The sequence below is a fragment of the Narcine bancroftii genome, chromosome 3 (genome assembly GCF_036971445.1).
Source record: "Narcine bancroftii isolate sNarBan1 chromosome 3, sNarBan1.hap1, whole genome shotgun sequence".
In the NCBI taxonomy this organism is placed as follows: domain Eukaryota; kingdom Metazoa; phylum Chordata; class Chondrichthyes; order Torpediniformes; family Narcinidae; genus Narcine; species Narcine bancroftii.
Genome location: NC_091471.1, coordinates 218,938,250 through 218,961,944, shown reverse-complemented (window position 1 = coordinate 218,961,944; position 23,695 = coordinate 218,938,250). Strand labels below are relative to the sequence as shown.

General features: G+C 41.4%; 1 protein-coding gene and 1 long non-coding RNA gene across 3 annotated transcripts in view; one reads left to right on the top strand and one right to left on the bottom strand.

Annotated features, from left to right (window-relative positions):
• Positions 1–10,650: 10,650 nt before the first annotated feature.
• Positions 10,651–23,695, bottom strand: part of lyar (Ly1 antibody reactive homolog (mouse)) — a 30,935-nt gene continuing 17,890 nt past the window's right edge. For both annotated transcript variants that reach the window (XM_069926624.1, XM_069926625.1), the window contains 3 exons: positions 14,597–14,674; positions 11,218–11,303; positions 10,651–10,984 (listed from right to left, as the gene is read on the bottom strand). In XM_069926624.1, coding sequence (XP_069782725.1) covers positions 10,847–10,984; positions 11,218–11,303; positions 14,597–14,674 — 302 coding nt within the window. In that variant the 3' untranslated portion in view covers positions 10,651–10,846. The remainder of the gene's footprint in view (positions 10,985–11,217; positions 11,304–14,596; positions 14,675–23,695) is intronic.
• LOC138758135 (uncharacterized) lies at positions 11,719–22,019 on the top strand. Its single transcript, XR_011354166.1, has 3 exons — positions 11,719–11,885; positions 15,490–15,609; positions 21,808–22,019. It is a non-coding gene; the product is annotated as an uncharacterized lncRNA (long non-coding RNA).

The window sequence follows — 23,695 nt, the reverse complement described above, 5'->3', positions numbered from 1 at the left end:
GGAGGACGCTGCAGGTAAAACCATAGCAATAAAATCTATATAGGGTTTCCAAATCTTATCAAATTTTTCTGGTTGGTTTTGTAAATTGTATGTTATTTTCTCTAATGGTATACAATTTAATAAATTCCGTTCGCCATTTATTCAATCCCACAATATCATCTGATTTCCACGTTACAGCTATACATTTTTTTGCTATTGCTACACTTAAAAACTTCTTCTGATAAATATCCAACTTCGATTGAAAAATATCTCCCAATAGAAATATTCTGGGATCCTTCAAAATCTGCGTCTTCAAAACTTGTCCCAATAAAATAATTATATTTTTCCAAAACTTATCTACCTTTTCACATTGCCAGACTGCATTCAGAAATGATCCTACTTCTTTATTACATCTAAAACATTGATCAGAACAATTTGAATAAATTCCATGTAATTTGTATGAAGTATAATATAATGATGTAAAAAAATTAAATTGATATCTAACATTAATTGTATTAGTTACACTTTCATATCATAATTTTGACCATATTTCTTCCTGAAGCTGAATATTTAAATCTTTTTCCCATCTCAGTTTAGATTTAAACAAATCCTTTATCTGGATAGTCTCTTGCAATTTTATATACATACTAGTAATAAATCTTCCAATAAACATATGCTATTAAATATTCAAATGGACTTTGCTCTGGTAATTTAAAATTCCTCCCTAACTTTCTTTTTAAATATGATTTAAGTTGATAATAGGAGAAAATTGTATTATTTGAGATATTATATTTGTCCTGCATTTGGGCAAAAGTCAAAATAAAACAGATCGCAAAAAACAATCCCTTATTCTTTTTATTCCACAATTATACCAAACATCAAAATAAGGATTACTAACTGTAAAAGGAACTAAAAAATTTTAATTTAATATCATTTTAGCCAACTGATAATTCTTCATTCCTTTCTACATGAGCTCCATTCCATATTTTAAGCATATGTCTCAGAATTGGTGTATCTAATTGACCTTTTTATAATCCTTCATGCCATTTATACAAAATATTCTCAGAATTACTTTCTCCCATTTTGCTTATTTCAATCATGCAGTCTTTCCATTAATCTGATAACAAAAGACAAAAATCTAAGTTGAGCTGCTTTATACTCATTTTTAAAATTAGGCAGTCATAGTACCCCCAATCAAATTTACATGTTAATTTTTCCAATGCCATATGAGGCATTTTATCTCACCAAATAAATCTTCTTACACTTTTATTTTAATCTTGAAAAAACATTGTTGGTAGAGAAATTGGTAAAGATTGAAAAAGATATTGCATTCTAGGAAAAATATTCATCTTCACACAATTTATCCTTCCTATTACAGAAATTGGCAAATCCTTCCATCCTTCAGACAAGACAGCAGAGTGGCGTCTCGCGACGTCCTCCGCTAACCAGCGTGAGCCCATTAGCATGGCAGGTGGCTCAGTGGTGCATTGGAAGACGTGCCTATGTGGCTGTTGGGGCTTCTGGGCATGCACAGAAACACATGCATGCGCGAACTGCTGGAGCGGGTTTGGACTGTGAGGGACCCGACTGGCATTGAGCCGAGGAAGTTGGCCTGACGTCGGCGGGGGTCCAGACCCGCAGTTCGACAGCGTGCCCAGCAGCGACTGCAGGTGAAGAGGGGGAGGAAAGTCCTGCTCTGCTGGGGACACAGGAACAAGAAACTTCAACTGTAGCAGCCATATTTAAGGAAGGTAGGCCTCAGAGAGGTGCTTTAATTGAGATGTTTCAGGGAGTGGAAGAATCTGGAATTGAAGCTGTTTTTACTGTTTTAGAAGGTATTGCTAAACAGATGGAGAATGTGTCTTTTCAGATGACTTCACAGCTGAACCAAGGATTTATGGACATGAAGACCAGAAATAATAATATTTGTGAGGAAGTGTCATCTGTAAAAAAGGATATGTCTACTGTGAAAACTGATATTAATAAATGTCTGAAGGCAGTTGATACAGTGCAGGATAATTTTAAGAAAATTGAAGAGGCATTTCTTGAATGTAGAGATCAAGTGGGAAAAAATGGAAAAAGTGGAAGATTCTTTCCTGGGTCGGGAAATTCAGAAGAGAGAGTTGTTGAAGATTGATTCTTTGGAAAATCAAGGTCGGCGTAATAATATGAAAATAGTGGGACTTCCAGAAGATATTGAAGGCTCGGATCCAGTTAAGTTTTTTTAAGAAGTGGATTCTAGATATTCTGGGTGCTGAATTTTTCCCAATGGCTTGAAATTAGATAGAGCACATAGGGCATTAAGGAAGAAACCTTACCTAGGTCAGCTGCCCTGGACTGTCCTAATTCAATGTTTGAGATATCAGGATGGGCAGATGATTTTGTGGATGGCTGTTCAAAAGCCTGTCAAAATCAAACTCCACTGATAGTTCAGGATAGTTCAGATTTGAGCCAAGAGATAATTAAGTAACACAAGGTATTTAATTCAGCTAACGAGGTATTGTGGAGAAAAGGGTATAAGTTTACCTTTCGGTATCCTGCTGTGTTGAAAGTTTTCTCTGAGAATTATCAATCTCAATTCTTTGAGAGTGATCACGAAGCATTAATTTTTGCAAATTCTTTGCCAGACGTGTGTGTTCGATCCAATCGACCACAATCACCTAAGAGAATATCTGACAAGAGGAATGGGAATGGGAAGAAGCGGGAAATGACGCAAAGTTTGCTTGATATTGAGGACCCAGAACAATCCTTGTCTGGACTGGTGTCAGTGGGATGAACTTGAACAGGATGATTAATTTCTAAGAAGCTCAGCTGGGGGTGATGGATGACTCTGATACTTCCGAAAGTCATCTGCCACTAGTGGCATTGTCCACACCCAGTTAATTGGGGACTAACTACATTTGTTGTAGTTTTAGGAAGGTTTTTTAAATTTTTTTTAAGGGGTTTTATGTGTAGTTTTAGAAAGGGATTTTTTTATTTACGCAAGGGGAGCTCTTTTTTATATATTTGTATTGGCTGTGTGAGTTTTTTTTAGTAAAATATGGCTAAGCAGAATTTTACAACTTTTAATGTTCAGGGTCTTAATAACCCGATTAAGCATAAATGTGTATTAGTGTATATTAAAAAGATGAAGGTTGATATTGCTTTTTTACAGGAAACACACTTGACTGAGAAAGAACATATGAAGTTGAGAAGGAATTGGGTTGGACATGTTGTTGCTTCTTCTTTTAATTCTAAGGCATGAGGAGTGGCAATTTTTGTGCATAAGAAGATACCGTTTGAATTGGAATAATTTTCTGAAACAGCCGGCAGAGTTTTAATGGCGAATTGTAAAATTTTTGCAGAATCGTGGACATTGTTGAATGTTTACACACCTAATGTGGATGAAGAACGATTTATATCTGAAACTTTTCTGACTTTGAATCAGGCTAATGAAAATATTTTAATTGGAGGAGATTTTAATTGTGTTTTGGACCTATCATTGAATAAATCTCCAAAAACTGTAAAGAAATCTAAGATGGCTGTACAAATGGAATCTTTGATGAAAGATTTGAACCTTCTTGAAATTTGGAGAAGGTTAAACCCAACAGAAAAAGATTTTTCTTTTTATTCATCATGGCATGACTTGTTTTTTAGTATCAGCACATCTTCAGGCTCAGATTATTCAGGCTGAATATAAGAGTAGGATTGTGTCTGATCATTCTATATTATTTATATCTTGTTTTGGTTCTCAAGTTATGGAGATGACTTATCGATGGAGATTTAATGCAATCTTATTGAAACAACCTGCATTCATTAGCTATATTAAAGAACACATTGCATCCTTTTTAAAGATAAATAATAATTCGGTACAGAGTAATTTTGTTTTATGGGATGCTTTGAAAGCATATTTGCGAGGTCTAATTTTGTGCTATCATTTATCTTAAATCCCTCAATCTCATTATCTCTTCTGATCACCTCTGCTAATGGTTCAATAGCCAATTTAAATAAAAAAGGAGATAATGGACAGCCTTGTCTCGATGATCTTTCCAATAAGATTTTGATATTTGGCTATTTGTAATCACTCTAGCTTTTGGACAATTATATAATGCTCTTATCCAATTTATAAAATTTGTTGGAATTCCAAAAACCTTCAATACTTTAAATAAATAATCCCTTTCTAATCTATCAAATGCCTTTTCTGCATCATATTTAATAAACTTGAAAATCTAACGATATTATCTGATGTCCTTTTATTTTTAATAAAGCCTGTTTGGTCCATATTAATCAATTTAGGTAAACATTTAGCTAATCTGTTAGCTATTAATTTTGAAAAAAAATTTATAATCTGTATTCAATAATGAAATTGGCCTATATGAAGATGGAAGTAAAGGGTCCTTCCCTTTTTTTTGGAATAACTGTTATTAACGCAGTTTTGAACGACTCAGGTAAGTCCCAAAGATCTTCCATTTGATCTAACAATCCCATAAATATCGGGAATAATAACTCTTTAAATTTTTAATATAATTCTGGAGAGAAACCGTCCTCCCCTAGAGCCCTATTGTTTGGTAAATACATCAATATATATTATTCTGTAATTGTAAATTGATTTGTTAATTCTACCTTCTCTTCTATATTTAAGTAATTAAAGTAATTTTTGACAAATATTCATCTATTTTATCCCCATCTTTCAAAGCTTCCAATTGGTATAATTTCTTATAAAATTTCATAAAAACATCATTAATACCTTGTGTTTGATCAGTAAGATGACCCAAATCTTCTTTTCCAGCTACTATTGTCCTCGATAATTGTTCAGTCTTCAATTGCCGTGCTAAAACTTTGTGATCTATCTCCCAACTTGTAATATTTTTATTGGGTTCATCTTGTATCCCTCTCTACTCTACATGTTTGTATTGTATTAAGTTTCAATTTTTTTAATCCATTATTTTTCTTTTCTCATCATTTAACTTGATTTTGCAGTTCTTTTTCCATATTTGTTATTTCATTTTACAAATAATTAACTTCCAACATATATTCTTTTTTCATCTTAGCCGTATAACTTATTATTTGTCCTCTTAAATAAGCCTTCAAAGAATCCCAAACCACAAACTTATTAGCTACAGAATGTTTATTCAGGTCCATAAAAAGTTTTATCTGTTGCCTAAATCCTTCCTTTTCAGCAATGCTGCGTTAAATCTCCATCTATAACCTATATTTTGCTCCTCCTCCAGGAGGAGCAAAATGACATACTAAAGGTGAATGATCAGACAATATTCTCACTTGATAGTCAATATTATTAACTCTTGCCTGCAATTGAGTGGAGATTAAGAACATGTCTATAGGGGAATATGTCTTGTGCCTATAAGAATAAAATGAATAATCCCTAACACCAGGATGCATCCTCCACCAACTATCAACAAATTTTCATTTCACTCATAAATTTTTTTTACATCTTTTATTACCTTATTTTAGCCATAACTCCACCTGATATATCCAACTTCGAATCAAAGGTAAAATTAAAATCTCCTCCCATAATTATTTTTCCATTTGGATTAGCTAACTGCATAAAAACATCTTGTATAAATTTTCCATTGTCTACATTCGGTGCATACATGTTCATCAAAGTCCGATATTCAGAATATATTTTGCAATTTATCATCACATACCTCCCCACTTTATCAATCATTACATCCAGTATTTTAACTGGTAAGCTCTTATTTATTAATATCGCCAGTCCCTAGCTTTAAAATTAAATGAAGAGAATATCCCTCCTACCCAATCTCTTTTTAATTTCATGTTCTATTTCCATTAAATGAATTTCTTGTATAAAAACTACATCTACTTTATTTTTTTTCATATAACCTTTTTCTCTTTCTAATTCCATTAATACTAATAAATGACAATTTCCCCACCATTAGACATCAGGATTAAAACCTATATCCATCCAGCATCCCCCTCCACCTCCCCATCCAACCTACAACCCTCCTTATATAATATACTGTGAATAAAAATAGTCCAGGCTAAGAACCAAAAGGGGAAAAAATAAGAAAAAGAAAAAAAGAAAAAGATAAGGAAGAAACCCAGAGGTGCGTGATGTTAAAGCGTTTCTATTCGGGATACAAAGCATGTCGCTTGGTGCCCAGGACTCCATAGAGGTCAACATCACATTCCCCACTATCTCACTCAAAACACCATACCATCCCTTACTATAATCTTATCAATAAACCTTTTAATCCATTAATCTTACCCAATATGATAGATCATGCACAATATAGGTTAAACCTTCCTTCCTCTTTAAACTCTCAAAACTCAATGTATTTTCAGTTACAGCAAAACCTCTCAGTTATATAGTGAATTCAAGTATCTACAACTATCTGTTGATCTTTAACAGGCAATGAATTGACTTATGCCTTTGCTTCATTAGGCTCAGTAAAAAATCTATTCCTCTCTCCCGGGACAAATACTTTTAAAACAGCAGGGTATCTCAAAACAAAGGCATAGCCTTTTTTCCATAATACATCTTAAACCAGATTGAACTCCTTTCTCTTTTTCAACAATTCAAAACTTATATCTGGATAAAAGAAAATCTTGTTTCCATTATAAATCAAAAATGATTGTCTTTCTTTGGCTTGTTTTGCTGCCAGCTCCAACATTGTCTCTCTCAATTCGTATCGAAGGAATCTTGACAAGTATTGGACGAGACCTTTGGTCAGGCTGAGGTTTAGGTCTTAATGTCCCATGGGCTCGTTCTATCTCCAAATCACCTTGAAATGCAGCCTGACCCAAAGATTCCGGTATTCACCGTGGCAAAAATTTTTTTTCAGTCTTGACCCTCATCCCCTTCTTTAAGTCCGACTACTAAAATTTTCCAAAACATCAATTTTTTGCAATAGATCATGCTTAGCAGCTGTCTCTGCTTGTACTTTCTTCATTTGATCTTTAATATTTTGAATCTCAAACTCATTCCCTTTGATTTTTCCATCCACTATTTCAAATCTAGTATCCACCTGTTGCATTAATCTTTCCATCTTATCACAATTCTTCCTTACTTCATCAGTTAACACTTCCATGGATTGTCGAAAAAAGTCTAACATTTGCTTTGATTCACCAGAAGATAAAGAAACTTTTGCACCTTTTTCTACTTCTTTCTTGATCATAGGTCGTTCTTGTTCTTTCCTTTGCTTTTCCAGGTCTTCTTCTTCTTGATCACTGGAGCTGTGGGTGTCTGGAATCTTTTTTTAAAATTTCCTCCGACTTTTTTTGTGCTCTGCGCATGCACAACTCCTCGTACATGCTCAGAGTTACTTCTTCACCTGATGTCGACGGCCATTCTTGGGGGAGACCTTGTACAGCAATGTCTGAGGCCTCCCTGGTTTCTGCCTGCTCTCCTTTGGATATTACCTTGCGGACAGTTCCAGGATCCTCTCTCAAGGTAGGCCCTTCTTCCTTTTCTTGTTTAGTTTCTTGTACTTTATCCTTCTTTGGTGGCATTTCTAACATCTATATAATCTTTAGACAGTTTTTCCTTAATTTTCTGTAACTTTTATAGTCTTTTTTGTCACTTTTTCACAACTTTTTTGAGGAGAGCAGGGATTATCAGTCTAACCCCATGTCATCACATGGCATGCCCCAATGTTATTAAGCTTGAGAGTGTAGAAAAGAATCACAGGTATGTAGCCTGGTCTGGAAGATCTGAGTTATAAAGAGAGATTATAGACTGAGAATGTGTCCCTGGATTGAAGGGGGTTGAGGGGTGATTTCAGAGATTTATAAAATTATTAGAGGTACAGATCAGGTAGGTTGTCATTAACCCAGGGCAGAGTATCTAAACCAGCCATTCTCAACTTCTTTTTTGGCTAAGGCCTCCTGAGGACTCTGCTCAAAGTTTATAAGCCCTCTTCCCTGTGAAGCAGTCAAGTTGGTTTCTTCCAATGACAAAACACATGAAAAATATTGTATGATTTCAGTCCATGCCCCCCTCCCTTAAATGTCCTCTGGTCCCCACACATGTAATAACCTGTGAGTGGGTAGATTGCGGGAGGGGTGTGTGGAGTCCTTCATGATGTTTATGGCTTTCTGCGAACAGTGGCTGTTATAAATGTCTATCATGGCAGGGAAAGAGACCCAAATAATCCCCTCAGCAGTCTGAATCTGTTTTTAGATTCATATTTAATGATGAATCTGTTATGCATGGTTAACTTTGGTATTATAAACTCCAGTATTCACACTTACAAAACAAAAAGAACAATTGCAGTTTACATGGCTTCTTACCAATAATAAACATGGACACATAAAACTATAAATATATACCATTAGGCTGAATTACATTGATGAACTCCAATTTCATTATGCCTATCCTTCCTACTCCATTTCAGTTGACGAATATTTGGTCTTCACTTTTTAAGTGGACTAATAAGTTAAACTTATTGCGTGGGTAGGCAGGGTAGCATCCCTCCATCTTAATAATTTTGCACATCCAGCCAAGAGACAAAGGACAGAGTGCAACATTTGATTGGAGTAAAACAAAAGTCGGTTTCTCCAGTGGTACTAAAAAGGGCAACCAAAGAGTTGGGTTCCAGATTTAAATTGAGGATTAATGACAAGGTGTGGAAAACCTCCCTCCAATATTTTTCAAGGCTAGAATATATCCAGAACATGTGAATAAGGGAAGTCTCACCTCTCTTACATTAGTCACAACAAGAATCCACATTGGAGTAAATATGGGATAATCTGACTTTGGAGATATGAGCCTTATGCACGATTTTAAATTGCAACAGACAGTGATGGGCATAGAGGGAAGAAGAATTAACCAACTTAAAAATTTAATCCCAAACCTCATCCGACAGTGAACGGTGTTCCCAGATCATTAATTTTATCAAGAGGGGCATGTCTTAAACCTGCCAACTTATCATAGATAACAGATATTAAACCTTTGCCACTCTAGCCTCTCATGGCTCTCAATGCCTATGCTCTTTCATGGCATCCAGCAAAATGAGAACAGACCAGCAACTGATGATGAATGTGCTTTTGATTAATTTAAAACACACTGTGAAGTAAAGAAAAATACACATGACAATTTAGCTAAGCTTTTCATTTCAATGAAGGTCAGCAGCTTCTGGGTCTTTAGCTCAGTAAGTTATGATGCAGAGAGTAGTGGATTTCCTCCACTTCCTAACTCCATCATGAAGATCTGGAATGCAGTTGTTTGGAATAAAGTTGGCCAATGGCTCTCAACCAAATTGCTGGTTATCATTTCAGTGCAACCTGCCTGAATATCACTGGTTTGTTTGTTTTTTTAAACCAACAGTAATGCAATGTAGGTCAATTTCCACAGGTCGCAAACTTGCAGTGAGCTGGCTGGTTGTACTTGCAGCTGACCAATGAACAAAGTTTTTAGACGTATCTAGTGGTGATGGAAACATTCCCTGATGGAAACTTGCACCTCTGAGTCAATCTGAATGCCTGTGGTGTATCCTGTGCATAGAGGAAAGCCAGATCGTTGATTTAATCTGCTCCAAGTTATCAGATCTACATATTTCTGCCACTGAAATATATCCAAGAACTATAAGCATTTAAAATTCAAAAAAGTACAACATATTTAAAAGGAATCAAGCAACAACAGACTGGTCCAGTGTTCTTTGTGGCTGTGTCCTTGAAATCAATGGAGAAGCAGTTCCTGCACCAGCCCCAAATTGGTATCTTTCTCTTATCAAGGGGAATTATTTTAATTCTGTAATTCCATTCTGGTTTTCAGAGTACAGGCAAAAAACAGGTATCAACCTCAGCATTTGAAGATCAAGATTATTTTTATTGTCATATAATAAAACAGAAAATGTAATATTACTTAAAATTTCCTTTAGTCTACCGTAAGGCAGACAAAGATTCACTTTCAGCAAAAAGTTGCCCAGTGCCTCAAATAGCCAGAGAAAAAGAAACAAAGTCTTCCCAATCACTCAATGTACATGGCTTTGCCTCCCAATGCTCCCGCATGCTCTGCAGCCACACAACCCTCAGTCCAAACCATCCGCAACCCGAGCTCCAGGTGCACACCTCTGACACGATCAGGAAGTCTCCAGCACCCTTTTGCATCTCGATTCCAATTCTTGATACCCCTTCAGCCAGTCTCCAGCAGTCCGCAGCCTGGTGTGAGTCCCTTGACCGCAGTGGCCTGCAGTATCCATGACTTTCTTGCCTTGAATCACCAAGTCTACTGCCTGTGTGCTAGCCTCAGAGCCCCTCAGTGGTCTGCCGCCAAGGTCACCATCCTGTGCATCATCTCCTCTGCTTCTCCTTCTCAAACAGCGGTGAGGGAGGGGGGTGGTTTCTCCATTTTCTGTTGCCCTGCGCCAGTCCTCTGCTTCCCTGGAGTCTGCAGCCCTTTGTGGCTGCTGCCATCTTGGGTCCAGAAACCCACAGTCACGAGATTTTAAAATAAACCAGTCTGCTCCTCTAACAAGCTATTGAAAGCCTGTACTGAGCCAATGGCAGTCAGACTGGGCAGTTGGACCCCGCGGGGGAGCACTGAGACTTTGCTCCCCACTCTCCGTGTGTCCGCACCAGCAACAACACTGCCATTACAGCAACGCCGTTGTGAAGAAATCCACAATTCCGTCGAAATATGCCATCGTTTCCTAACAAAAACCAGGCCATTAACTCCAAGACTGCGAGAAAGTCAAGCTCGGTCATCACATGTAAAAATAGCTAATTTTATTAAACAGCAAGTTATTTCCATGTCACAACAAAGATCCAATGGTTGCCCAATATTAAAACTGGAAATCTATCGGACAAAAGCACAAATATTCTTAAAACTAATTAACGAGGCAGAATGTCATTTTCTGTCTCCATGTGGTCCAGTCATTGATTAGTGTAAAGCAGTCCATTCCAGATGTTACTTTACAAGTTTCACTTTATCCTTAAGTACTTTAAATTTGGGGTTAGAGTTTATCTTTTTCTGAAAAATTACCATGAGATCTTCTTCAGATTTGTAGTTATTATCTCCAATTTCGGTATAGTAGTGGGATAGCACCTGTAAGTTCAAATACATTTCAGGTGAGAGTGCAACAAAGAGTAATTACACCTGATGGGAATGTAAAATAATATTTTTTTTAAACTGAGCTATAGAAAATAGCCTTTGAAAATAAAAATTATTTCTACCGTTAACCGCAATTACACATTCTCAGTTTTTAACATTTCAACATCTCAAAAACATCATCTACTTTCTGTATGTGTTTACATTTTCAAAGCCACAATAAAGCATACCTTTTTTCTCAACTTTTTAATGGAAATTTCATGCTCTGGGGATTGCTGCAGAACTCTCTTGATTGTTCGTTTCCAGTTGAATTTCCCTGAAATAATTCACAATTCATAATGTAGAATCCTCTGTTTTAGGATAAAGTATTGGCCCAGATATTGCTGAGTAGCACCACCCACAAAATTTCAGAGAAAAACTTAGCAATGCCACAACCCATGACCTTGCCAAATTTTATCAAAGTGATTGAATATCCCTGACATTTAAAAACATTGAAAATGTGCACAGGATTCTGTCAGCACCCAAGTAGATAAAGCAGGGTAATCTCTGCCAGCTGGAATGTGTCAGGGAATTTGCAACTTCCACATCTGGTTACACAAATGAACTTGGGCATTTCTTTCATTGCTTATTTTTATTTTAGGATCTGTGGAGCACTGCCAAAGTCAGCATTTATTGCCCATCCCTATCCTTCAAGGTGGAGTTAGTAATCTCTTTTGAATAGCTGCAGCCCTTCAAGTGAAGGTGCTCCCACAGCTGGACAGAGTACTCCAGGATTTTGACCCAGTGACAGTGGCAATGTACTTTCAAGTCATAATGGTACATGACATGTGCATTCCCATGCACGAAACCCACATCTTTTCCGGTTGTGGGTATGGCAGGTGCTATTGGTGTAGTCCGGGTGAGTAGCTGCTATGACTTTTCTATACAACATACCCTATAGCTATTGTGTGCTTATAGTAGGGGAAACGAACATTTATCATAGTAGATGGAATATGAATGAAGTTGGCTAGTCTGCTCTGAGTTGTGATAAGCTTGAGTCCTGCTAAATGCCAAGGACTTTACTGTGCTTTGAACAGAACACAGTAAAGTCCTTGGCATTTCAGGAAAGGGCAGTTAGCATAGCGTTTAGCGCAATGCCTTTACAGCACCAGCAATTAGGACCAGGGTTCGAATCCATGTTGTCTGTAAGGAGTTTGTACGTTCTGTGACAGATTATATTCTGTGACAGTTTTATATTGTATCTATATCCATATATGTGTCTGGGAGATACATTGGGGCAGGTTTTTTGGTGTAGATCACATACAAACACTTCAAAACAGATCTCATTTAAAATACTGGAGCTCTGCTAAAGCCAGACAGTCTGGCTCCGAGAGCCTTTGCAAAAACTTTGAAGTGCCCAAAGGACTTCACTAATGGATTGTTGTTTTGAAAAGCAACAGATGAATGAACTCATCGGAGCCACAATCTGTCTGCTGCTCTAAGAGAGTCATGTGGTTTTGCAAGCAGAGAGAGAAAAACAGGTTTTCTCTCTGAGAGAGAGAGAGAGAGAATTCTGTTCTGCAGTTTTACAGTCAGGAAAGGACAAGCTGGAAAGCTAGTGGAAAACCCCCATTTTGAAGACAGGTTTTGAGTGCTTAGTTCAACCTGGTCAAAGCCTGACTGCCTAATGTTTTACTTGAAGTAAGAGAAACTAAAAGGAACTCTGTGGTGACCTGAAAGAAAGAGGTTATCATCTGGAAAACCCTGATGAGGTAAGTTTCTTCGGCAAGACACTGACGTGGGTGATTACAAGGAATCAGTTTGTATCCAGCGAACAACAAATCTCTCTCTGAAAACCGACAAGAACATTCCTGAGTGGTAACCATTTACTTTTCAAGCACCAAAGCCTGGTGAACTTTATAAATGTTAAATTCTGTGCACAGTATAAGAATTGCCTGCAACCAGTGAACTTGGAGGAATGAGAAGTGGGATTGGACTGTGAATTAAAGAATTTTTCTAAACTTACTCACACATTACATACACATGCGCTTAGAATTAGAAGGGGGTTAAGTTGGGTTAAATAAGTTAATAGTGATAAGTTAAAGTGATAAGTTAAAGTTTGATTCTATTTTCATGTTTAAAGATAATTAAAAGAACTTTTATTTAAGTAACCATATGCCTCTATTGCTGCTGGGTTTTGGGGTCCTCTGGGCTCATAACAGTTCTCCTCATGTCTGCGTGGGTTTTCCCCAGGGTCTCCGGTTTACTCCCACCATTCAAAATGTACCGAATGTGTAGGTTAATTGGGTGTAAATTGAGCAGCACAGACTCATGGGCTGAAATGGCCTGTTACCGTGCTGTATGTCTAAATTTAAAATTAAATTAAAAGATACACAGTCTTTGAAAATCAACACACAGATACTGTAAATCTGAAATATAAACTGAAAACGCTGTAAAATATCACTGGCTAGTGTTAGGTCTGCTTTGTTCATGAATGAGTGAGACAAACACCAGGCTGAGTCGAAATCAGGGTTCTTTGTTCTTTATTACCGGATTGTAACACTTGCGACTAACAAAGTTAGTCGGAGAATGCATTCTGCCGTTATCAGCAAAATGGTGATTTTTTATACCCTTGGATATGTGCTTAGAACATCATCATATCATTACTTGTCCAATGACTAAAACTGTTGCTATCCTTTCCCTGCTAGCTTCCTGCCTCTCAATCCATCAATGTCTCTCTTATCTTGTAAGTACAAGGATGCATTCACATCTTGTTACTGCCCCGTACATTCCCATCTCATGATGTTTTACCTAACAGGAGTACAAGGACACCTCCCCTTCTTGTTACAGCCTTGTACAGGGTAACTCCCTACACATTCCCATCTCATGATGTTTTACCTTACACTAGGCAGCATCTGAGACAACAAAAACGTTAACTTTTTAGGTTAAAGACCCTTGGTCTGAACTCTGAAAGTTCTTGTACTAAAAATCTTAACAGTTTTTCATTCCACATATGCTCGATGACCTTTTTCCAGCATTTTATTTCTTTGACGTGCTCCTATAGCCACAGTATTAATGTAGCTGGTCTCCATTGATAACTTGCATTTCTTGGCATTGGTGATCTCCAAGAATTTGATGGAGGGGGACTCAGCATTGTTAAAGCCATTGAGTGTCAGGGATTAAAAAAAATGCTGCAAATGCTCAGGTTAGGTTGTATTTGCGCAGAGTTAATGTTTCAAGTTAACGACCCTTCTTCTGAATTCCACACTTGCATGACAGCACAACTTACTTCAGTAATAAGAGAATCAAATATGGTGGTTAGATTTTCACCCTTCAAACCCCATGCAAGCATTAATTTCATCTACATCTTCGATATAATGCCACATCCCTGTTTCTCTACCCACAGATACAACCTGACCTGCTGAGTATTTCCAGCACTTCTGTTTTCATTTTACATTTGTAGTGTCTGCTATTTTATTTAGGATAGGTAGTTAGACTCCCTCATTTTGGAGATGCTCACTTTTGGGCCCCACCTGTTACCCCCCCCACCCCCATGCCTGAATATTGCCTAGGTCTTGCCACATCCATACGTGAATTTCAGCATTTATTGATGAGGTATGAATGGAATACCTGGCTTTGTCTCAGCATTTTCTTCCACTTCTTCAGTTTTTGCCACTTCTGCCTTCTTCTGTTTAGATTTGGGTTCACCTATTTGACATGCAAGAGTGTCAGTCAATAAAAAATCCTGTAGTCTTGAACAAAAAGACTGTAGTGGCCATAATTAAGATGCACAATTATGCAGAGAGCCAAATAGGTCAAACTGAAGTCCCTGAATAGTAAATTGCATTAGTATTATACCCTGTCCCAATGTACACATCTTTCTTTGAACATATTTTCTTTCCACTGTAAAATAGAAACAAAGTTTAACTTGATAGCAAAATGTTGCAATAAGAAAATTCACATATTGCAGTTAGTTTTGCATCCTACATGCATGCATCAATATCATCCACATCTCAGCCAAGTTTTTGTCTTGTTCATGAGAAACATTGACAAATTATCAAAGGTGATATATTTACATCAGTAACACAAGGCCAGTCATTCAAATGACATTGTTTTCCACTGGAGCATTTTGCTGCACTAAACTAAATTCCTGTTTCCCTTAATACGCAAAATCTATTGATCAATATCTTGAAAATACTAATACTCCTACTACTTTTGGATTACTCTTTGGATGAAGAAGTTGCTCTTCATCTTTGTCCTGAATGGCCTCCCTTATTTTGAGATGGTTATCCCAAGTTTGGCAAACCGCAGCAAATTGAAACATGAACTCTTTAAGAACTTTGCACATTTCCACAAGATCATCTCTCATTCTTCTAAACTTTAGAATACAGATCTTAATCAGATCACACGTGATTTTTCAAAATTTAATATCAAAAAAATTTAGACATACAGCAGTTACGGGCCCTTCTGGCCCATGAGCCCTTGCCACCCAATTGACCAACACCCCTCGTATGTTTTTGAAGGGTTTTAGGAAACTGGAGCAACCGGAGGTAACCCCACGAAGACACGGGGAAAACATTCCTTGCAGACAGCGCTGGATTTGAACTCCAGTCATTGGCACTGTAACAGCATTACACTAACCAGTAAGTCAATTTTATATATATAGCCCCTTTCACACTTGCAAGTGATCCCAGGAATTAATCACCAATCGGTCTTTGACGTGTCAAGTGTGAAAGCAAAATCAGCTCAACCCCAGCGTTAGATGACGTCAACTCATACTGGGGACTGACAACTCCCGGCATCTGCAGACATCAGCATTACCATCATGCAAGTGTGAAATGGGTCATTGCATTGTGGGATTGAAATGACCTAAGTTTTTGCATAAGTGCAGGAACGTGACGGAAGAAAACATTAAAATGAAGGTGCGGGGGGGGGGGGGGGGGGGGGAGAGAGAGAGGGAATAAATAGCAATAGCAGACAATTTTTAAACAGTGAGGTAAAAAGCCATGGAGGACCTTACTTCCCAGAATGCAGTGCGGCAGAGAAACCCCCCCCTCCCTCCCTAAATGCTCCATTGCTGCAGCCAGGCATATAGGCCTTTCTCTGGTGCATGGAATTTTGGGAGGGCAGGTCTGCCATAGCTTTTCCCCTTGGTATTTATAAACTGTACGCAATAGTGCTACCCTGTTTAAAAATTGTCAGCTATAGCTATTTATAGCTAGCACTTTCCCACGGTCCCTTATAAAGGATTATATAGGTCAGCACAACAACAGGGGCTGAAGGGCTCATACTGTGCTGCACATAAAGCTTCTTCTTTGGCTTGGCTTCGCGGACGAAGATTTATGGAGGGGGTAAAAAGTCCACGTCAGCTGTAGACTCGTTTGTGGCTGACAAGTCCGATGTGGGACAGGCAGACACGGTTGCAGGGGAAAATTGGTTGGTTGGGGTTGGGTGTTGGGTTTTTCCTCCTTTGCCTTTTGTCAGTGAGGTGGGCTCTGCGGTCTTCTTCAAAGGAGGTTGCTGCCCGCCAAACTGTGAGGCGCCAAGATGCACGGTTTGAGGCGATATCAGCCCACTGGCGGTGGTCAATGTGGCAGGCACCAAGAGATTTCTTTAGGCAGTCCTTGTACCTCTTCTTTGGTGCACCTCTGTCAAGGTGGCCAGTGGAGAGCTCGCCATATAACACGATCTTGGGAAGGCGATGGACCTCCATTCTGGAGACGTGACCTGCCCAGCGCATTTGGATATTCAGCAGCGTGGATTTGATGCTGTCGGCCTCTGCCATCTCGAGTACTTCGATGTTAGGGATGAAGTCGCTCCAATGAATGTTGAGGATGGAGCGGAGACAACGCTGGTGGAAGCGTTCTAGGAGCCGTAGGTGATGCCGGTAGAGGACCCATGATTTGGAGCCGAACAGGAGTGTGGGTATGACAACGCCTCTGTATACGCTAATCTTTGTGAGGTTTTATTAAAGCTTAATTATGTTATACTCCCCTTGCTCCTGCCCGGATCGGGGCCACCGCCCCGGCCTCGGTCGAGTGAGGCAGGCGGAGGCCCCGATCCGGGCAGAGAGTTGGAGGCGGCGGCCCCAGTCCGGGCACAGGGAGAGCAGCAGCGGCCCCGGCCCCGGTCCGGGCGAAGGGTAGACGGCGGCGGCCCCGATACGGGCAGGAGCAAGGGGGAGACGGCGGCCCTGGCCTCGGTCGAGTGAGGCAGGCGGAGGCCCCGGTCCGGGCAGAGAGTTGGAGGCGGCGGCCCCAGTCCGGGCACAGGGAGAGCAGCAGCGGCCCCGGCCCCGGTCCGGGCGAAGGGTAGGCGGCGGCGGCCCCGATCCGGGCAGGAGCAAGGGGGAGACGGCGGCCCCGGCCTCGGTCGAGTGGGGCAGGCGGAGGCCCCGATCTGGGCAGAGAGTGGGAGGCGGCAGCCCCAGTCCAGGCACAGGGTGAGCTGCGGCGGCCTCGGCCTCGGTCCGGGCAGTATGGACCGACCTAGGAGGGGAGGCAGTCCCCTCCAGTCCGGGTAAGAAACCTGCATAGGAGAAGGCCACTCCGATATAAAACCTACGACCCAAGGACCTCGCTGCCACGTCCCAGCTTGCTTGGCCACGGCACACGAACCATGGGTGTAAAGGGTGGGGCCAGTACTGCGCGCACTGCACTCCACCTAAAAGCTCCTTTGCGCAGGCCCGAGGACAGGTCCACGTCCTCCCCCTCCACGTCCTCCCCCTCAAAAGATGCTCACAAACTCAAGCTAGCATGCTGGAACATCAGAACCATGCTAGACAAGGCTGACAGCCACCGACCTGAACGTCGGTCTGCCCTCATTGCACATGAACTCCTCAGACTTGATATCGACATAGCCGCTCTCAGTGAAGTCCGCCTGGCAGATGTAGGCAGCCTCCAAGAACGCGGCGCGGGCTACACACTCTACTGGTCTGGCAAGCCTTCGGATGAACGTCGCCTATCTGGTGTAGGCTTCATGGTCAAGAGCTTCATTGCCTCCAAACTCGAAAACCTTCCGACAGGCCTCTCGGACCGAATCATGTCCATGCGACTCCCCCTTCAAAACAAGCGTCACATCACCCTCATCAGTGTCTATGCTCCAACCCTCCAGGCGGAACCAGCAGAAAAGGACAAGTTCTACACCGACCTGCGCAACCTCATCCAACGCACCCCTACAGCCGACAAGGTTGTCATCCTGGGCGACTTCAATGCTCGTGTCGGCAAAGACTCAGAAACCTGGCCAGGAATCCTGGGCAAGCATGGCGTCGGCAAGTGCAACGACAATGGGCGCCTCCTGTTGGAGCTCTGCGCAGAACAGCGGCTTGTCATTACAAACACCCTTTTTCAGCAGAGGGACAGCCTTAAGACCACCTGGATGCATCCCCGATCCAAACACTGGCACCTCCTGGACTACATCCTGGTGCGAGAAAGTGACAAACAAGATGTGCTCCACACCAGGGTCATGCCTAGCGCGGAATGCCACACTGACCACCGGCTGGTTCGCTGCAAGCTCAACCTTCACTTCAAGCCAAAGCCCAGGAACAATAAAGCCCCCAGAAAGAGGTTCAATGTTGGAAACCTGCAGTCAGACGAAGCGAGAGGAAACTTCCAGGCAAACCTCAAAGCAAAGCTCGACCATGCAACCCGCCTCACGGACCCGTCCCCTGAAACCCTCTGGGATCAATTGAAGACTACCATACTGCAATCCACTGAAGAGGTACTGGGCTTCTCCTCCAGGAAAAACAAGGACTGGTTTGACGAAAACAGCCAGGAAATCCAGGAGCTGCTGGCAAAGAAGCGAGCTACCCACCAGGCTCACCTTACAAAGCCGTCCTGTCCAGAGAAGAAACAAGCCTTCCGTCGCGCATGCAGCCATCTTCAGCGCAAACTCCGGGAGATCCAAAATGAGTGGTGGACTAGCCTCGCCAAACGAACCCAGCTCAGCGCGGACATTGGCGACTTCAGGGGTTTCTACGAGGCTCTAAAGGCTGTGTACGGCCCCTCACCCCAAGTCCAAAGCCCGCTGCGCAGCTCAGACAGCAAAGTCCTCCTCAGCGACAAGATCTCCATCCTCAACCGATGGTCAGAACACTTCCAATCTCTTTTCAGTGCCAACCGCTCAGTCCAAGATTCCGCCCTGCTCCAACTCCCTCAACAGCCCCTAAGGCTAGAGCTGGATGAGGTTCTCACCCTGGATGAGACATATAAGGCAATCGAACAACTGAAAAGTGGCAAAGCAGCAGGTATGGATGGAATCCCCCCAGAGGTCTGGAAGGCTGGCGGCAAAACACTGCATGCCAAACTGCATGAGTTTTTCAAGCTTTGTTGGGACCAAGGAAAACTGCCTCAGGATCTTCGTGATGCCACCATCATCACCCTGTACAAAAACAAAGGCGAGAAATCAGACTGCTCAAACTACAGGGGAATCACGTTGCTCTCCATTGCAGGCAAAATCTTCGCTAAGATTCTACTAAATAGAATAATACCTAGTGTCACCGAGAATATTCTCCCAGAATCACAGTGCGGCTTTCGCGCAAACAGAGGAACTACTGACATGGTCTTTGCCCTCAGACAGCTCCAAGAAAAGTGCAGAGAACAAAACAAAGGACTCTACATCACCTTTGTTGACCTCGACACCGTGAGCAGGAAAGGGCTTTGGCAAATACTAGAGCGCCTCGAATGTCCCCCAAAGTTCCTCAACATGATTATCCAACTGCACGAAAACCAACAAGGTCGGGTCAGATACAGCAATGAGCTCTCTGAACCCTTCTCCATTAACAATGGCGTGAAGCAAGGCTGTGTTCTCGCACCAACCCTCTTTTCAATCTTCTTCAGCATGATGCTGAACTAAGCCATGAAAGACCCCAACAATGAAGACGCTGTTTACATCCGGTACCGCACGGATGGCAGTCTCTTCAATCTGAGGCGCCTGCAAGCTCACACCAAGACACAAGAGAAACTTGTCCGTGAACTACTCTTTGCAGACGATGCCGCTTTAGTTGACCATTCAGAGCCAGCTCTTCAGCGCTTGACGTCCTGCTTTGTGGAAACTGCCAAAATGTTTGGCCTGGAAGTCAACCTGAAGAAAACTGAGGTCCACCATCGGCCAGCTCCCCACCATGACTACCAGCCCCCCCACATCTCCATCGGGCACACAAAACTCAAAACGGTCAACCAGTTTACCTATCTCGGCTGCACCATTTCATCAGATGCAAGGATGATAGACAATGAGATAGACAACAGACTCGCCAAGGCAAATAGCGCCTTTGGAAGACTACACAAAAGAGTCTGAAAAACAACCAACTGAAAAACCTCACAAAGATAAGCGTATAAAGAGCCGTTGTCATACCCACACTCCTGTTCGGCTCCGAATCATGGGTCCTCTATCGGCACCACCTACGGCTCCTAGAACGCTTCCACCAGCGTTGTCTCCGCTCCATCCTCAACATCCATTGGAGCGCTTTCATCCCTAACGTCGAAGTACTCGAGATGGCAGAGGTCGACAGCATCGAGTCCACGCTGCTGAAGATCCAGCTGCGCTGGATGGGTCACGTCTCCAGAATGGAGGACCATCGCCTTCCCAAGATCGTGTTATATGGCGAGCTCTCCACTGGCCACCGTGACAGAGGTGCACCAAAAAAAAGGTACAAGGACTGCCTAAAGAAATCTCTTGGTGCCTGCCACATTGACCACCGCCAGTGGGCTGATAACGCCTCAAACCGTGCATCTTGGCGCCTCACAGTTTGGCGGGCAGCAACCTCCTTTGAAGAAGACCGCAGAGCCCACCTCACTGACAAAAGGCAAAGGAGGAAAAACCCAACACCCAACCCCAACCAACCAATTTTCCCCTGCAACCGCTGCAACCGTGTCTGCCTGTCCCGCATCGGACTTGTCAGCCACAAACGAGTCTACAGCTGACGTGGACTTTTTACCCCCTCCATAAATCTTCGTCCGCGAAGCCAAGCCAAAGAAGAAGAATTATGTTATAATTAGACATGATTAATTTTGTTCAAATATAAGATCATAATGCATCGATCAGGATTTAAGGTAGGTCCAACATTGCTCGATGTGTCATGACGTCACCAGTAGAACAGTCCTTACCCTGGGGATGGCTCTTTGCAAGTGTGAAAGCAATCAGTGTCCTAGTTAGGAGGGGTCAAGTGTGAAAAGCCAAACCCCCATTTCTATCCCAGGACACTGAACGGCTAATTTAGTGGGACAGAAGTGTGAAAGAGGATTATGTTACAAACAACAAAGATCCTAGCTCCAATTCCTATGGTTTATCACTTGATACACACTTCCAGTCAGAAAATTACATGCCCACTACTACCCGCTGCCTCCTATTACCAAACAATGATAAATCATGCCATCTTCCTGCCCTTCTATACCCTATGGAATTTAGGATGATGAAATTCCAAACATTAACTATCTCCATAGGTCATAAAAATCATACAAAACAGGAACAGTTAATTCAGATCATCACATTTGTGAACCTAACTCTAGTAATGTGTGGTCAATTCAAATATGGGGCAGAAAGCCCTACAAAAGGGAGTGAACACAGGCCAGTACATCACAGGTAAAACCCTCCCAACCATTGAGAAAATCTACATGGAACACTGCCTTTGAAGAGCAGCAGCAAACATCAAGGATCTACACCACCCAAGACACACTGTTCTCACTGCTGCCATCAAGAAAGAGGTATAGATGCCTCAAGACATACCACCACCAGGTTCAGGAAGTCACCAGGAATCGATCCCTAAATAAACTCAGAGACTCATTTAAGGGCTCTTATTTGCACATCATTTATTACTAACTATTTATAATTTTTATGTCTTGCAGTTTACACATGGTTGGCGTAACGTTTAATGCAATGCCTTTACAGCACCAGCGATCGGGACTTAGGTTCGAATCCTGCATTGTCTGTAAGGAGTTTGTACGTTCTCCCCATGTCTGCGTGGGTTTTCCTCTCACTGTCCAAAACGTATCGGGAGTGTAGGTTAATTGGGTATAAATTGGGCGGAATGGACTTCTGAGCCGAAATGGCCTGTTACCGTGCCGTATGTCTCAGTTTTAAAAAAATTAAAAACCTTTTTACATTTCTTTCTTTTGTATAAGTTTATTTTTCTTGAGTACAGTTTACAGGTATTAATAAGCAGAAAATATGCCTGGCCCGCTGGCAAAAGAATCTTAGGGTTTTATGTGATGTCATATATGTACCCTGACAATAAATTTGAACTTAGAACCTTGGTTGTCCAGAAGCTTCAAGTTGCAGGGTAATTGGGTGTGTTTGGGCAGCACTAGTTTCAGTGGCTGGAAATCAATTTTAACTGTGTGCATTAAAATATATATTGTAACAGTTCATGCCTCCACCAAGTTCTAATGTAGTGTGTTACAGATTATGATCACTTTCTGGGTGTAAATCTTTGTTGTGTTGTTGGAGGCCCTTCAACGTTCTCACCCTGCACTCTCTCCAGTGCAATCACATCCTTCCTGTGGTGTGGCAACAAGAACTGGACACAATATTCTAGATGCAGCTTAACCTATGCTTTATAAAGTTGTATTAAGACTTTTCTGCTCCTATATTCTCTAATCTAGTTAATGAAGGCAAGAGTCCCACAAACATTCTCCACTCTTTTGATTTATGCTGCCAGCTTCAGTGATCTTTGGATATAACCAATGTTCCCTTTGTTCCCAAATACTCCCCTGGGCCCCATCATTCATGATATGCATACTTCTGATAATTTTTCCCCTGCATCAAAATGCACCGCCTCATACTTAGCAAGATTGCGTTTTACTGGCCTTTGCCCTGCCCAATGTTCCCGCTGATCAATTTCATTCTGTAGCCTAAAACTACCTTACTCATCATCAACACCACACAACATACACACTTCCTACTCATACATGCTACTTATACTTCTAATAATTAATTTATACATCAAACACTGAGGTTCAGATCCCTGTTGGATACACTGGTCACAGGGTTCATCACAAAAATCAAACTTCCACCATCACTCTATTTATTACCAAGCCAATTTGCCATCTGGCCTTCAGTTGACCAGCCTTCCACATGGGACCCTATCAAAGACCTTACTAAAGCCATATAAACCGCATCAACTACCCTGCCCTCATCAGCAGGAAGAATCTTCCCAATAAATTGGAATGATATCTAATCAATCCCTGCCTCTCCTGGTGTAGATTAATCCTGTCCGTCAGATATTTTTCTACTAATTTCCCAACCACTAACATGAGACTGTCTGGCCTATAATTGCCTGGTGTTTTTAAACATTTGCTGTCCTACAATTATCTGGCACCTGACCTATGGCTTCCTAAAAGTTTAAGTATCCCCATCTGAGAATCCCGAATCTCCTCCTTCTATTGCAGCCTGGAATACATCACATCAGGGCCTGGAGATTTATCCCACTAAGACATCTAATACCTCTTTTTTAATCTTAACATGATCTAGAATTTTACTGACCCAGCTGAAATCTAACTGAATTTTCAATATGGAAAAAAACACACAACTGCTAGAGAAACTCAGCAGGGCAAAGGGTGCCTTTATGTAGCAACAGTAGAGATACATCATCGACGTTTCAGGCTTGAGCCCTTTATCAAGGTTGTTCCCCCACACCTCGATGAAGGGCTCAAGCCAGAAATGTTGGTGATGTATCTTCACCTTTCCTACATAAAGGCACTGTTTGACCTGCTGAGTTTCTCCAGCATTTGTGTG